Genomic DNA, 16,552 nt, shown 5'->3' with positions numbered 1-16,552 from the left:
CCACACTGGTGCCCTGACAGATCCCAGGAGTCCCGTCCGGACTCTAGTCCAGGTTGTGCTCATGAAGGAGCTGAATCTCTTTAGTGAGGAAAAGAGGGGGGTCAGGAGGGCAGCACACAGCCATCACATATCCACGAGGGCGACAGAAAGGGGGCGTATGGGGGGTCAGCCGGAGCTCACACAGCTGAATGAAGAGGTGGAGTGCTTAGCTGCGATGGCTGGAGGTGTTTCTCTACACCGAGAGTGGCAGGAGCGTGGAACAGGCTGCCTGGCATTGTGTGGCGGAATGCAGCAGGCTGGGATCTTGCTTCTGTGGTGGAAAGCCACTCCACTGTTGGAGGGTTGTAGCCGAGACCGGGGTGTCCCGATTCCTAGGCGACTGTGGGTCTTGGGTTTCGGCGCGCTGACCCGGTCAGTGCGGTCAGTGTGGAGGAGGTTGATGACCTTGTCCTTTCCCACGCTGTGTGGAAAAAACCCGTGCACGCTTACTACCACGTCACTCATCATCCTGGCGATCAAGTATTTTTAACTGTGCTCCGCAGCACGTTGTGTTTCTATGACTTAAAACGCTGACGGAGAGTAGATTCGAGTTAGTTTAATTCTTGGAAACTGACCGGGTGTGTGTATATGTCTGCTCACTACTTCACAGCGAGGATTCTGGAAGAGAATCGAGGCTGTGATTTTCGCCGAATCCTGGCGAGAGAAGCGAAGAGGGCTTTATTTCAGTTATTAACTGTAGTTAAGATTTCAACACGGTTACAGAGAACTTTGCGAATGCTCACTTTTTTATACTAAAGTTCCTTTCCTTTTTTTCACATTCGCTACCAGGTGCACACGCTTACAATTATTCACAGCGTTATCGAACGGATTTAAGGATTTAGTCACAAGCTCCTGCTGAAAACCACAGCTTGGAAAAAAACAAAAAAAGTCCCTCCAAACCCGGAAGAGGGACAGAATTCCCAGGAAAGCACAGGAAATCGGAGCGGCCATTTTCACCGGTCATTGCAATACCCGAAACTGCCCACACGAGGGGGGTAGAGACCAGTTTTTCCTTTGCCCTTCCCAGCGAGGTGCCAGCTTCGTGCGAGAACTTCTCGCGTTCAGTAACCGAGCTGAAGTTCAGGTGTGGATTCGGGCGTGCCCCTTTTAACGGACGGAGGGGCTGAGCGCCACTGCGTGGAGACGCGTTACTAGATTACTGGAGACGGCTAAAATACAGGATCGTCCAGTGTTCGACGTCCATCGTTTCCAGTTACAACAGACTTTGTTTTCACTTTCCCCATGAAAAGTGCAAAGCAGATCTGGCTAGCGACGGTGAATGTGCACCCTGTATGAGCAGAAGACAAGAGCAGGACACATTTTGCTGTTTTAGAACCGAGTTCGCTAGCTTTCCTTGCCTGCAAAGCCAGCCCGTAGTTGCACGGCGTGACTGCGCCCAGCAGGGCGAGTCCTGACGTGCGGGTGCTCCTGGCTCCTTCTCCGCAGTCCTGTTGCTGGGGGGGGCTATTGTGTCAGGTCTGTTCAGAGCAGCTGCACCTGAAGAGATGGAAGAAGGTGTTCAATTGGACCATCGGGCCAATAAAGAGCGGATCGAAAGTAAGTTTAAAAACTGAATTGGATTTAAAACCTTCTTGACACATGTTTTCCACACGATCCAGACAGCCCTGCAGTGGACACACTGTCTCCTCCAGGACCAGGACTGGACAGCCCTGCTGCAGATACACACTGTCTCCTCCAGGACCAGAACTGGACAGCCCTGCTGCAGACACACACTGAATCCTCCAGAACCAGAACTGGACAGCCCTGCTGCAGATACACTGACCCCACCAGGACCAGGACTGGACAGCCCTGCTGCAGATACACACTGACCCCTCCAGGACCAGGACTGGACAGCCCTGCTGCAGACACTCACTGACCCCTCCAGGACCAGGACTGGACAGCCCTGCCCCAGACACACACTGATCCCTCCAGGACCAGGACTGAACAGCCCTGCTGCAGACACACACTGACCCCTCCAGGACCAGAACTGGACAGCCCTGCTGCAGATACACTGACCCCTCCAGGACCAGGACCGGACAGCCCTGCTCCAGACACACACTGACCCCTCCAGGACCAGGACCGGACAGCCCTGCTGTAGACACACACTGACCCCTCCAGGACCAGGAACTGGACAGCCCTGCTGCAGATACACTGACCCCTCCAGGACCAGGACTGGACAGCCCTGAGCACCATGGACTGAATGACCTTCCTGTGTAACTATTCTTATGGCCTTATGAATAGATAGATTCAATGAATAAACACGATAAATACCATACGTAACTTGCCCATGATAAAACCCAACAGAATAATCAACAACATTGTATTACCTGTGTAATTAAATTATATGCCTTCATCATTGTAAAGCATTGTTTCGTGTGTCTTTAGATGAAACTAAAGCAGGCGCAGGCCAACAGAAAGCACGAGGCAGCCACTGGGAGGGCAGCTCCACACTGGGCCAGCCAGAAGCCCCGAGAGAGCTCGAGAGGTCTGTCAGAAGCGATGTCCCGGGACACTGCCTGGCTGTATTATTCCTTATCTCCGGCTGTCGAGAAAACGAACATTAAGGCAGCATCATCTGATGGCCCTCCACTCGTTTCATTTCTGAAAACGAACATCTGAAGGACTTAAAAAAAACATAACACTGTGAAAGGGTTTCCCCCACCATTCAAAGACGGAACATTTCCTTTGCTGAAGAGTCATTAGTGGTTTTTTTTTCATGGCGTTCTTTAATGGGGACATTCCACCAGGATACAGGGGTGCTGCCACAGTTGAACGAGCTGTTCCCTACCAGAGACGGGGTATCCTCAGAGGCCAGTGGTTAAGTCCTGGCTGGAAGTTCCAGTTCTGGCCTCAGACTGAGTGTTGGAGTGGAAAGGGAGAGAGACCTCAAGTGTTGAACTACCAACAGCCTGGCCTTCCTCCCATATGGTTAAAATGAGACGTGTAATCTCATCCGCTGCAGTTTACAAATATCGGGAAGAAAATAATGCAGCCTAGAGAAGGGATACTGGTAGAAAAATACACACTGGGTACAACTCTGAGCCCCGCCTGCACTACATTTCCTGAAACACGGAGATGAACTTCTGTACACTTGGGGGTCCGCTCACGGTAGACCCCCCCCCTCCCCTCTGTGCACCCCAAGAACAGAACATGTTCTGCGCCACGAAGACACGGCTCGAAAACCTTGTTTCAGTTCACTCAGCTTTTGGGGGAACCCCCGTCACCCCACCCCTGTCACTGTGTGTGTGTGTGAACGGGGCAGCCCGTTTGCAAATCCTTTAAACCCCCCCGAATAACCCTGAGCTGGTAACAATCAATAATGATCAAAGTGTTTGTTTTTTTGTTCAAGCAACAGATCTCTGTGATCGCATGGCACTATCCGGCACTGAAGGCGACTTCTGAAGTTGATTGAAAGCAGGAGCAAAACAAAACCCCTCTGTAAACGTGTATACTATATTCCTTTACAGTGTGGCGAACTTAATCCGGGGCAGTCATCGTCAGCTGCTTACGCGGCCTGCTGTATATTGAATTTTTCGCTTGAAGAATAAATGGACTCTTAACCGTTAAAATGGGACTATGAAAGGCCCCTTTCAAGTGCAGCAGGGGAACAGCAAGGGCGGTGTTATTAACTCCTCGCACTCCAAGCTCTGCTCCAAGGGCACAGTGTTTAACTGTACTCGTGGGGTGGGGGGCGGATTCGAGAGAAGGTCTCGGCTCAGGCGGCCCTTTTCGTGTTTTTTTTTTTTCCCTCTTAATTGCCGCTTTCGTTGAAACCACACCTTCGGAGCTGCTTATCCTAACAAGTCGAGCGGGTAATGAGTCAGTCGGAGGGTGTGTCCGCGGCGCGGCGGGACGGCACTGGAGCGCCTGTGCAGCGAGGAGCAGAGGGCGAGCCGACATCGCGGTGCGCTCAGTTTGGCTCGGATCTAAATCGAGAAGTGTCTGTGCGTCCCGTCCCTTCTGTCCCCGGGCGGCGTTTTCTCTCTGGATTATTCGTTTGGAGGGGAGAAGGAGAGGACGACGAAGGAGGAGTACAATAAGTTGTTTTTTTTTTCGCCTCTATGGTTGGTTTTTTCGGGTTAGTGTTTTGTTAAGGGGGGGGCAGCATCTGGTTTTCTCTCCCCCCCCCCACACACCCCCACACACCACTGACCCAACATCAGCACCGGTGAAGGGGGTAAGACCAGGCGAAGGGAGTCCGAGAGTCCGGTGGGCTTGTGAGGAGTGTACCGCCGCCGTCGCCATGGGGGATGTGGTTTCCACACACCTGGACGACAGCAGGAGGGAGATGATCACAGGTAAGTCGGAGAGCGACTGCGGCACGGATGAGATTTGAGTTTCCCGGCCCGGGGACTTGCGCTGAACTGCCGCGCAGAGTTAACATGGCTGTTTTTTTTTTTTCGGGAGGGCGGCGGGTCTGGCTGAATTGCAGCTTGATGAAAAGAGACTCTGTGTCTCTCTCAGCTGTGCGGACGCTTCCGAGCTCCACCGTGTGTGTGTGTGTGTGTTTGTAAACGCTCCCAGCTCGTTCCCACGGTTTTCCGAACGGATTTGGCAATTCCTGGCTCGGGCTGAGGTGGGCGTACGGAGGGAGAGACACCTCACCTCAAGGTGGACGAGCCAGCTTTGCCCGGAAAACAACGCGGAGACTTTTTTTTTAAAAAAAACTTCGAAAAGTGGGTAGGGAATCGGGTTGTACTTCAAAATTAAAAAAAAAAATGAAAGAGGAGACTGTGGAGGTTGTGAGTTACCAAACAGGAAGGGTGTCTTGTATTTGTAAATAGTAGCAGACTTCTCCGTGTCCCGCACCCGTCAATAATCCGTGTTAATGGTGCGTCTTTGACAGCGATAATGGCTGATTTTGCGACCCGTCTACCAGGGTTACACGGAAAACGCCTTGTGCGACTCGCGGCGTGGTGATTCTCGGGTCTGTACGCGTGTAGCTCTTCCCTCTCTCTCTCTCTCACACACGCACGCATTTTCCTTTCACGCAACGTGTGCCCGTGTTGTAGAATTTCACTTCCCCGTGATATCCGAGCCCTGCCGAGAGAGCCGGGTCGGGCAAGGTGGGCTTGGTCGATGACAGCCGGCAATGAGGACACTTCAGCCGCGGCTGGCGTGGGGACTGGGCTCCTGAAGACCGCGACGTGACGGCGGCACTCGGGGGTACTGAAGTCGCCAAGCGCCCGGGCAGCAAGAGATGGGAGCTCCTGACACGCCGCTGGGTTGCGGGGTCCCCCAGCTGAAGGCAGGCTCTTGTGTTGTCGGGGGGATTCGGGGTTTGTTAGAGGCAGGACGCACCCAGAATCCTACCCAAGGGCCCTGCTGCTCAGAGACCTTGAAATGGCCTCTGTGCTTTCCGTTTGCTGCTCTTTCTGCTGCTGGTGGTGGTGGGGGGGTGTGTTCTTTACCTGGCTGGCTTATAATAAGTGCTGCCGGTGCATCATGCAGGCGGGGGGCTGTAAAGCGCTTTGAGTGATGTGTCCAGAAATGTGCTATGTAACTGTGAGGATTATTATTATTATTATTGTAACGGAGTCGGGTTCTTGGGGTTGGTCCCTCACCGAATGGGCGTTGCTCAACGGGGATCTTGCCAGCTATGGTACAGAAGACCTTCCTCTGCCCGGGATCCCTGTTATGCACAGAGGTGTATTTGCTACATTATTATTATTATATATTATCTATATATATAGAGAGTTCTGCAGAGCAAGAACACCCCTCCCCAATCCCGAGAGTGCTCTCCTGCTCCCCCTGCTGGAGGGGCAGGAGCGTGTCACCGCTCACCACCAGCAGCCCTCCTGCAGCTCTTCCCTTCCCTGGCCCTGCTGCGTGTGTCTGTGGGGGGGGGAGCGTGCTAGCAACTTCCAGAGTCTATTTTAAGGCCCCTGTCTGGGGGCAGAAGCGAGAAGTGCAGTTCAACCCCGCCCCGCCCCGCCCCTGCCTGAGGGATCCCGTCCCGGGACGAGGGGGGGGGGCCCACTAGATGGGTCACAGTAAACGCTGGAGTGGGCGATCGCGCCGCGCAGCTCATATCAGCCCTGTGTACACTGGTGTTTGTGCCTCCTCCCGGTTGTGCCTGGTGTTGTGCCACAGTTGCCGGTTGCTCTCACGGAGCAGGCCTGAGGCAGCTTTCTGATTTCTACCGCAGGGCAGCCCACCAACCCAAAAGGACTGGATCCCTCCCCCCAAACACACAGCCATGTAACGACCAGGGTGAAGTGGGTGTCAGAATCACACAGGACAGTGCGGGTGAAGCTCTCAGCAGGCTCCGTGAGCTTGAAAGAGTTCAGGCAGGGAGCTGCGTCAGCATGCGTGGGCCGGGAAGGATCGAGTCCAGCTTTATTCCCTGCAGGAAAGAGAAGGGAGGAATCGCGACGTTTCGGCCGTGGAGCCCTCCTCGGGGGCGAACGTTGCGCTTCTCCGGCTCTGGTCTGGCTGGAGGGGTCAGGTGCCCCCCGGAGCGCCCTGTCTGCGCCCACACGGGCGGCTCGGGCCGTGGCTTTTTCCCCGTCGATGTCTGAAGTTCCCCGTCTGGTGAGACGCCGCTCCGCCGTCCAGAGTGCCTCCGGAGTTTCCGACCGCAAGCGCAAAAAACACGTTTCCCTGGGCATTCCTGGAATTCCAGCGTCAGGCTCGTCACTCGGCGTCTGCTGGCCCTGTGAGCGCCGGAGCGCTGGGGGGAGAGATGGAGGTGTGGGGGGGGCACACTAGACCTGTGGGTTCAACACCAGGCGCGGCTGTGGGTTCTGGCCCAGCCCGGTCCGCACCGGGACCGGCTGTGGGTTCTGGCCCAGCCCGGTCCGCACCGGGACCAGCTGTGGGTTCTGGCCCAGCCCGGTCCGCACCGGGACCAGCTGTGGGTTCTGGCCCAGCCCGGTCCACACTGGGACCAGCTGTGGGTTCTGGCCCAGCCCGGTCCACACTGGGACCAGGTGTGGGTTCTGGCCCAGCCCGGTCCACACCGGGTGCGTAAGGGCTCTCCCACTGTTCGGCCTCCCAGTCCGGTCCAGATACGGGCTCTCTCTGCGGTCCCACTGTTCGGCCTCCCAGTCCGGTCCAGATACGGGCTCTCTCTGCGGTCCCACTGTTGCGATTGGAGGGATCTGATGCCCCCTGGGGTGGGGTCAGCGGTGACCTGCCCTTGTAGAGCAGTGATCCAGTAGTCCAGGAGAGGGATTCCCAGCACACAAGTGCCCGGCCCTCGCTTGTCCCCGACTGGCCATGTCTCTCACCCCAGCGCCTGGCTCTTCTCCTCCGAACTTGGCCGCTTTTTGAAGTGGCCCCATTTCATTCCTGGGGGGCGGGGCGGAGGACCTGCTTCTCGATCCTGCGCCGACCGGCGCGGCTCGCTGGCGCTGGAACTGATCAGCTGCCTGGTCTGGATGTCCTTCAGCCCTTAGTTCTCGATTTCAGGAATGGAAACAATGCCCTAACTGCTTGCTCATGCTCCCTCGTCCCTGATTAAGCTGCTGTTTAAACAGGCGGGTATGACTCTGCATGAGAAACTGGTTCCCCTCCAGTCGGTGCTTTTCCAGCCCTGCAGCTCGATCATTAACGCAGGGCTCGATCATTAACCCCCTCGCGCGGCTCATTCATTCTCGTTACTCGAATTGGAAAAAGAAACCCGCCGGCCTCACGTCGGGAGGGGGGGGCCAGAGGGAGGCGATCTCGGCTGCCTCCCAAGACAAACCGACACGGGCCGTGCGATAATGGGGCCTTTATTTAATCCCAGCAGCGCTGCGCGTCGGGCCGGCAGACAGCTGTGGCTTTGTGTCCCGGGACACGCTCTCAGCGGCTCTGTGCGGCACACTGTCTGGCTCCGAGAGACTGCTCCCCGCCCGCCCCGTCACCTTCAGTATGGGCAGGACCTGACGCCCTGCTGGGAAGACCCTTCCTCATATACTGGGCTTTCGGACAGAATCCCCCACCCTTCGCTTTTCGGATTCGCCTTCATAGCCAAAATCGCCGAAGGACGTCGTCCGTCTCTCAGACGCCGAAGACTCGAGCTCCTGTCCAGTGATTCTTTCTCCCCCCCTGAGTCCCTGTCCGTCTCCAGGGACTCGTGAACAGGGCCAGACTGGTCCGATCATGCCCACGCTGACTGAACCAGTTGCCCCCTTTGCGGCAGGCGTTAGGCGGCTGATGGTTCGAAGGGACTGTTTGGACTGGGGTGTCTGGGAGAGGAAGCCCTCCAGGAGTGGGACCAGGGCGTCGTCCTGGGCCTGCGGGACAGCCGGGCAGGGGTGGGGGACAGGCTGCGGGGGGCCGCGGGACAGTGGTCTGGCTTGTGCAGGGAGGGGCTGACTCAGACACACCCAGCTCACACACAGAGGCGCTGTGTGACCAGAGCAGGTAGCAGCATGCCTGGAGGGACTGGCACACACAGACACACACACGTGTGCCTACACGCTTGCAGATCGTCCTCTAGTCCTCAAGTGCTCACAGAAAAAGAGAGCGCTCCTCTGCTTGCAGTGGATGGTGTTTGAGCGTGCTCCTCGAGGTGCCTGTGCTGGGTGTTTGAGCTCCTCGAGGTGCCTGTGTGGGGTGTTTGAGCGTGCTCCTTCAGGTGCTCTGCTAGTTACCTGGGTCAGCTAAACCAAGGATTATCAGACTCGAGGATGGGCCTAAAATACACAGCCTGGCTGCTGGCCAAAATCTCTCTGCGGGAATCTGCACGTTTGTCCTCCGAAACGTTTCCTCACTGGAGTTCCAGCTGCAGACGGGCGAAAGGGTTTTCTCAGTAATCCGTTTCGCCTTACTTGGGCGATCGCAGGGCTGCCGTCCTTGTAGTGGCCTGGTCCCGTTTTCCCTCGTGTGCTTTGAAGATGAGGCTGCTGGGTCACAGCACAGAACGGGGTCGGGGGGTTCTGGTCCTCTGATCGGCTGCCTTAGCCCCCCGATCGCAGCCCCCTTCGGCTGGTCCGTCCCCAGACGTCCCGTGTGGATCGCAGGGGCTGGGTTTGCGACTGGAGCCGGCCGGTGGGGGTGTTGGGTGCCGTTTTCAGTCATGTTTTTTCCAGCCAATCAGCCTTCACGCCCGAGCTTGCCAGTACTCTTTGAAGAGACTTGAATCGGAGCCGATGGGATTCCGCTAATAAGCAACAGAACTCACTTCTGTTTTGCGCAACGGTGCGTCGGCAAGGCTTGTCCGGTTGTCCGTCCGTGTCCCCCTGCTCCCTGCTCCGGCTCCCGGAGTTTTCCTCTTCCCTTCCCTAAACCTCCGTTCTTCCCGGCGTTGGCAGGACTCGGCGGCTTCAGCGCTCCCTTGAAGCTCCGCTCCTGGGCTATTATTGTCGTTTCTTCCTTTCCAGCTGATTTGTCAGGAATTAATCCGCCCGCAGATCAAAAGGCTTCCACTGTTGGAACGGTTCAGCCTCAACCCAAGAGGCAGTTCCTGGAGCAATCGGGGGAACTGGGGGGGGTGGTGGGAATAAATAGAACTGAAAGCGAAGCCTGAGAAGGGCCACAAACATCCTGGTGGAGCCCGCAGGGCCACCTTGTCCCTCCTCATGGGACGCTTTGCTTGGGCTTCCTCAAAAATCTGTTTCGTCCCCGCGCCACGGTTTCCTCGTTTGCTCAGCGGTTAACCTGCGGCCGCCAGCTGGGCAGGGTGGCGGCGCGAGGGGAGAGGAGGCCCCGCCGTGAGCCGTTTGCGCAGGGAGCGCGATCTTGGAACGGAGGGCTGCCGCGGCCTGTCTTGCCGGGCCCTGTAGGTTCTCGGGTGGCCTGCAGGGGTCGCTGTTGCAAGCGCGAACCCCACGTATCCCGTTTTGGCTGGGGCCGTCCCGGTGGCGTCTGTCTGTCTGTCTGGGCTGTGCGGGGCCCGACCGGCGCCCCCGAAGAACCGCTCCTGCGAGTGGAGCCTCTTGGGGAGCCCCTCTGCGCGCTGATCTGGGGGTGCTGTGAGGCGTTTAGGGGGGACAGGGAGAATACCCGTGATCAGGGGTCACAGGGCGCCCTTGCAGAGAGAGAAAGGCCTTGTGCTGCCAGCACCACTCGCGCACTGGAGGTCTCGTTTTGTGGGTCGAATCCCATCGACCGGAGTTGTGCCCTAATGTTGTGCGCGCGATCTGTTTTCTGGCTTATGGCCGTCCGCCATGTCTGATCTGTGGAGAGCGCGCGGGCACGAACAAGCACAGACCCGAGTGCAGCCGTTTCTCCCCCAGGGCAAACAGACACTTTCACCGTCAATCTCCTCCTCTAAATAAGAGGGAAACAACTGGCTCTTCCAGGGTAGTTTTAAAACAAGGCAGCGGGCGCAGTGTGGGCGTTGTTATTAAAACCGCAGCTCCTGCTTGCTCCTAGACCGACAGGATATTTATACTGCGATCAGTGACTTTACTCACAACGCCCCCCATCAGCGCTGTGCCCAGCGTGCCTGCCAGAACACGATCCGTTCTTGGCTCTCTGTGTTTTGCACAGCGTCCTCCTGAGCGAGCTGTTCGAAGTGCCCCTTCTGGCAGCCCTGTTTGAGCTGCAAAGCGTTGACAAGCGTGGGGGACACCTACGGTATTGTAATGGGGAGGAGGTAACTCTCACATCCAGACGAGAACCACACTTCCTCTAAAAAAGCCACAGGATTGCCTGCCTCCTGGGGCCCTGTGCACCGACAGCCAGAACTGTCTCTTCACCCCCCCAGCCCAGACCCGAGCACAAACTGCACACAAACCTGCGGGCTGCTTTAGATGAGCTCAGTCAGTTATCCGTTGCTGGGGGTTGTATCGTGATCACGCTCTGCTTTTTTGCTTGTTTTGTTTGTTTCTGCTTTCACTCCTTTTGAGTTTTTGGCATGCTGCCTTACTATTTGGGAAGTTCTTGGTGGAACGTATGAAGAAGCCAGGGGGGGAAGAAAAAGTGGGTGACACCCAGGGTTCAGAGAGCTGCGTCGCACTCATTTACCTCCCCATCTCACTTCCTGTTCCTGTGCGGTCAGACCGGAAGAGTGGCTTAGGAGCTGTTTTCCTCTGAAAGCCTCTCTTAGCTTTGCGTATAAAGGTTTAGGTCAGGGGTGCCCCAATCTGTCCCCGATGTCTCCTCGCTGTCCTTACTCAATCCGGTCTCTCCGTTGCCTTGGACTGTTTCATCGACAACTGCGTCTCCAGCCGAGCGCGCCTTTCAGATTCCTCCTTTGATCTCCCCCAGCCGTTTCCTGGTCGATCCCAGGAATTCTGCTCCGGAAGGGCACGGCTTGTCCCGGAGCCCCGTAACCCTCTGCACAAGGATCCTCCTCCTGTTGGGGAAACTCAGTCCGTCAATCGTTTAATCGCGGAGAAGCAGGAATTTGAACAGCAGGCAGGGAGATCCCTGAAGCCCTGGAAGAATAGTGCTGTGGGCCATATGGGACATGGCGCAGGAAATGAGCTGGTAATTAAAATTAAAAACCCTTGCAGATGCTAGAAACGAGCCTCCAGGGGCTTCGCTGTCTTCTGCATGAGCTCACCTGACCCCTCTAGTCCTTAGGTCCTTAATGAGTCATCTATTAGGGTTTGTCCTAATAGATATGGGAAGGAAAGATTTAGCAGTTAAGGCCAGTAGAAAAGACAGAGCGTGATCTAAAACCAAGACTCTCATCTTGGGCCTTGGTGTAGAACAGAATGACTGATTGCGGGTACCGATATCGCCAGCCCGGCATCGAGTCCAGGGCGAATCGGGAACGAGCCGTTTGTGCAGAGCGGAGTTGCTGCAGTTTGGTTTTCGGAGGGAGAAATCAAGGCAGCTACAGGCCCCTGCGGAGGAGGAAAGGGGTTAGGATGCGCAGAGACCAAGAGACGGAGAGATCTGTTCGCCGCCCTGCGGCGTTGCCCAGCGTTACACAGGCTGAAACAACACCTAGCATGCCGTGGGAGCAGACCCTAACACCACAGCAGCAGGTTGGCAGACCTGATAGCACTGAAGTGTTGAGCCCTTAGTAGAGTAGTAGTAGAGGAGTTTATTGCCAGATGTACATGTGCATCGGTATTCTTATTCGTGTTGTGGAGAACAGTGAATATGTAGTGGTGAAAAAAAACCCATGGTAGACCATGCAAAAAGTGCATAGTGCAGATGTGCATTGAGTCTGGGGCATTGCAGTTAGTTGTTAAGGATGCGTATGGCAGTAGGGTGGAAAACGTGGTGACGTCTGGCTCTCTCTGTCTCTCACTTTTGTTACAAGCCGGGTCTTCTGCTAGAGGTGGAGCTGGTGTGGCGACTGGTGGAGGGTTCCAGTGTATTCGGAGGTGCCCGGGGCTGTGTGGATCCTGCCTCAGCACCGGGAGATTGTCATTGCAAGGTTCAGGCCTACAGCTGCCCCCTCCCTCGCAGAGCTGACATGATGCGTGAGTCACTCGGAATCAGGCCCACGCCGTTCGAGAGAGCGCGTCCCCTCCCCCGCCCCCACGGTCAAACGCATCTCCCTTTCTGGACCCGATTGTTTGGAGAGAGGCTCGATGAGGGGTTTTCCAGGAGCAAAGGCCCGCTGGAGACTGTAAATTAACGGAGGCCTGCTGTAGATCAGGCTGAGAAACCTGTCGCGGCCTTCCCAGACTTGCCACGGTCGCTGGACGGTGTTCATTCTTTCTCGGTGACCCTGTCTCCTCCTGTCCACACCCTGGACAGTGATCTCTGCCCTGCTGTCACTCCCTGTGCGAATGGGACCCGGAATCTCTCGGCCTCGGCTTCGCTGACTTTCCCATTTGGTCGGGGGGGACTCTCCTTCAGGAAAGCATGTCCGTATCGGACAGCGTGTGACGACAGCCAGTGGGTCAGCCAGGGCACAAACCTTCAAGAATCTGGGCTCTTGCTCAGATTGTGCTTAATAACTGTGCTCCTCAGGCTGTCGGGGCCGCAGCTCAGTTGAGTTTCCTCCCCCAGTTGCGATTTTGGCAGGTGTGGAAATTCTGGGATTAGATTTATTCTGGGGACGAATGGTCGTCCGATCCCAGATTAGCATGGAGTAAACCTGGACTTGTACGAAAGAAAAGCCCCACCTGAAGAAGGCTCTACGGCCAAAACGTTCTCTTCTCTTTTCAGCAGGGGAGAAACCTCTACGTGTTCCTTTGCAGCCTGACACAGCTCCCTGCTTGAACTTCTGAATCCCAGAGTAGATTGGTTCTCTGTCCTATTAAGTGACGCCGCTTGCATGCGACAGTGTGAACAGTTGCACCGGCGTGGCAGGGAGGGCCTGACCCAGATCGCGATCGTCCTGCGTCTAAACGCCGGGCAGGGCAGTTTCATTTTTCACCGCCATCGGATAGTGCATTCACTTTTTGAAACGGGAGACGGAGATCCAGCCGATAAATTCGTGGCTGCCGATGCCTTACCTTTCCCAGGGACGTGTGACAAGAACAGCGGGTGGGTCTGTGAGCCACGCAAGGTGCCTACGGGCTCTGGGAGTTATCGAAGCAGCCTGGTGGTCTTCCCTCTGCAGCAGCCCGATACAGCAAAGGAAGAGCAGGATCTAATAGCAGCTGTGAATTCACTCGCGATCCATGTGCCAGACGTTCACTAGCAGAGCGAGCGAGGCTCTGGAGAGAAGACCTCCGTTTCCAGGGTGCATGGAGAAGGAGACGCTGGGCTCTGGGCTCTGTTCTTTGCAGTTGCCTCCTATGCAAACCGCATGATCAACAAAGTATGCGGACGGCATTTGTATGCATTTGTATCTGCTCCATTGTATTGTGGTTTTCATTGCACTGTCCAACCAGATGCGGCCTGGCTGCTCATTGGTTCTTCTCATGATTGGGCACTAAGCTGGCAGAAGAGGTGCCTCGGTGCTGGAGACTCTGTGCCCAGTGTCGTTCTCCGGGTTTCCCTTGGTTAATCAGCGCCCCCGCCCATCACCCCTCCCAGCTCGCTCACCCGCCCTGGAGTGAAAGCTCTCCCTCCGCGGGCTCTTACCCGAGAGTGCTCGCAAGTAAGCCCCCCCCCCAGGGATCGCTGGTGCTCCAGGCCTTTCCGCTGGGATCCTGCTCCGTGCCCGGGCAGGGTTTCTGCTTGCGCGGAACAGCGGCAGGGTGTTCTTCGGTTTTCGCCCCCTAGGGGGCGAGGGCAGCAGCTGCAGCCGCCGCCCTTCCAGAGCCTGCGGACGCCTTGGCGCGCGACTGCGACTTTCGAGGGCAGGCAGACGGCATCGCGGAGCGCTGCCACAACACCGACCTAAAAATAACCCCGCGGCCTTTATTTTGAACGGCCCTGCTTCTCTCCGGGACTTCCTGTTTCCGGTTCGCCAGCCGGATTGAATTGTGGGCAGGGCGACTGGCGCTGGTGGGCGTGCGGAGTGCCTGCTGGGAGTTCTCTCCGTGGGCTACCACTGGCAGACAAGCTGCTCGGATCCTGCTTGCCCTTCTGGGGGGGGCCAGGGTGGGGGCGCTGACATGACGCCTGTGTCTTCAATCCCTGGCCCGGGGAATCCCTAGGGAATAGTCTTACTGGGGTGTACTCGACATGACGTTTTCCTTTTCTAAGGAAAAGCACACTAATCTCCCAATCCCGACGGATGAACAGGTGTTGTCGGGATGTGCTCCTCTCCCGTGGCGCAGGAGAGATAATAAAAGGCCTCCGCCCGCCTGCCAGTGTCCGATTACAAACCCGGATCTTTATGGCACGAATCCAGGAAGAGTTAGCACGGGGCTCCCGTCTGACTGAAGAATCGGGAATAGGGCCCCAGGGATCGGCGTGGGTGTGGTGTGTTGATCTTCGGATGAGATCCAGGCCCTTATAACGCTAAAACAACCTGGAACTGCAGTGGCAAATTGTAAATGGTTGCAATCGGTAGATTTTGTGATTTTGTTGCTTGGATTAAACATGGTTTTCTCGAGAGAGATAGGACTACAAAAATCCTTCCGCGTACCATCCTCAGCGCCGATACACGCTCCTCTCTTACTCTGGGTTTCGTGCAGCCCCTGGTCATGGGCGCGCGCCTCAGTGATAAAGGCAATAAGATACTGGGTCCGTGCTTTCCTGGCGCGGCGGAGCAGTTTGCGGTGTCCCCAGAGCACGGAAACCGTCCAGCGTTTTGCAGTCGTAAGCGATCGGCAGTGGCAGCTTGCGAGGAAAATGAGATCACAGCAGGACGGTTTCCCCGCAAAACAATGGCCACAAGAAGAAATCCTGACCACTAATTACCCTCGGAATCGTTAGCCACATTCTGGTCGAACCCCAAAATACAACATCGGAAATTCAGAGATTTTGTCCTTTAATAATATAGTAAACCTAGACTTAGCATTATCGTTCTGGGTTTGGGTGCTTTTGCTTTTGACTATATGGGACTAAAGGATAGATGGATACTGGAAATTCTTTCAGATGCCAGTGAGAAAACGGGGCAGGAGAAAATGGAGCAGTGGATCGGGGTGGTGGAGGAGATGCACCTAATGGAAAAGATCACCTTTTTCTCGGAGGCGAATAGGATGAGCCAATACTGGCTAGCCTGGACTGGGTCTGCAGCCCCAGGAGGCCTGGTTTGGCTCTGTGCAAGAGGGTGAAGCTGGTTATGTGTTGCGTCTCGGGTGATGATATTTCTAGATGTCGCCTCCCATCTGTGCTGACGTGATATGAACGGCTCATTATATATATATATTAAAAAAAAACGTAATCCAAAAAATGAAAGATGGAAGGCAGGAAATGATGTGGCTCCGTACAGGTTGTGTTTGTAAGCAGTGGAAGAAGAGTCGTTCGCGTAGTGGGATGGTTTTGCCAGGTGGGAAGGCGACGTTTGCAGCTGCTGGCAGCCGGACCTGCGAGCGGAGGGCCTGGGATTCTTCCGAGGCAGCCCGGGGAAGCCAGCCCTGTTCCGGGGAAAGCCCTCCGGGACGCTATTGTTTCCTTCAAACAAGCAGAGCTTTGAAACGGCAGTGCAGCGTGTGTGTGGGGTGGGGTGGGGGTGGGGGGTAATTAATGACACATTGGGGTAGACGGGGCAGATGAAACGGAGCTCTGAACAGAACCTCCTGCAGCCGGTGGTCTTAAATCTGTCGGTTTTCACAACTTTGGTGTCTGTTGTGCTCCCTTTCTCTCTCTCTCTCTCCCTGCCCCTTTCTTTCAACTAGAAACCCTTCCCCTGCCTCTGCACAACTGCTCTTTTATTCTCTCTAGGTCTAATTACAGTCCCCGCCAGTGACTTTGAGGCGGATTTACAGCCTCACCCCGCGCGAGCACAGAGTGGAGGGTAATGACAGGCTTTGCAGCTCGTTAGCCCCAGATGCAATGGGAGGGGGTTTAGGAGGTGGGGAAGGCGAGGGGGGCAACGAGCTACTGTCGGGCTCACCCGGGAGTCCTGTCGGTGCCCCTGCCTTGGTAATCCGGGAGATTGCCGCAGCATTGCAACAGCTGGATTAACTGCGTTGCTCTGGGCGACGGCACAAGAGGGGGGGGGTGAATTTCACGACGGTTTCTGGAAAACGCCAGCCCTTGCCCTTTTCACACTTGCACAGTCGTTCTCTTTGGTGGAAGGAGCCAGTGATAATGTTAATGTAATAATGATCATGTTGCTTTTTATCAGCCCTATACAATTACAAATATGAGGAATGTGTCTTTTCGCAGA

At 55.9% G+C, this 16,552-nt stretch overlaps 1 protein-coding gene across 1 annotated transcript in view; it reads left to right on the top strand.

Annotated features, from left to right (window-relative positions):
* Positions 1 to 3,889: 3,889 nt before the first annotated feature.
* The window catches only part of niban2a (niban apoptosis regulator 2a), a 41,165-nt gene continuing 28,502 nt past the window's right edge, over positions 3,890 to 16,552 (top strand). Inside the window, exon 1 of the mRNA XM_088614847.1 lies at positions 3,890 to 4,337. Coding sequence (XP_088470973.1) covers positions 4,283 to 4,337 — 55 coding nt within the window. The 5' untranslated portion in view covers positions 3,890 to 4,282. The remainder of the gene's footprint in view (positions 4,338 to 16,552) is intronic.

This window comes from Lepisosteus platostomus, chromosome 21 (genome assembly GCF_059453375.1).
Source record: "Lepisosteus platostomus isolate fLepPlt1 chromosome 21, fLepPlt1.hap1, whole genome shotgun sequence".
Lineage (NCBI taxonomy): Eukaryota > Metazoa > Chordata > Actinopteri > Semionotiformes > Lepisosteidae > Lepisosteus > Lepisosteus platostomus.
The sequence above is the reverse complement of the archived record's forward strand: the minus strand, read 5'-3'. Positions and strand labels throughout refer to the sequence as shown.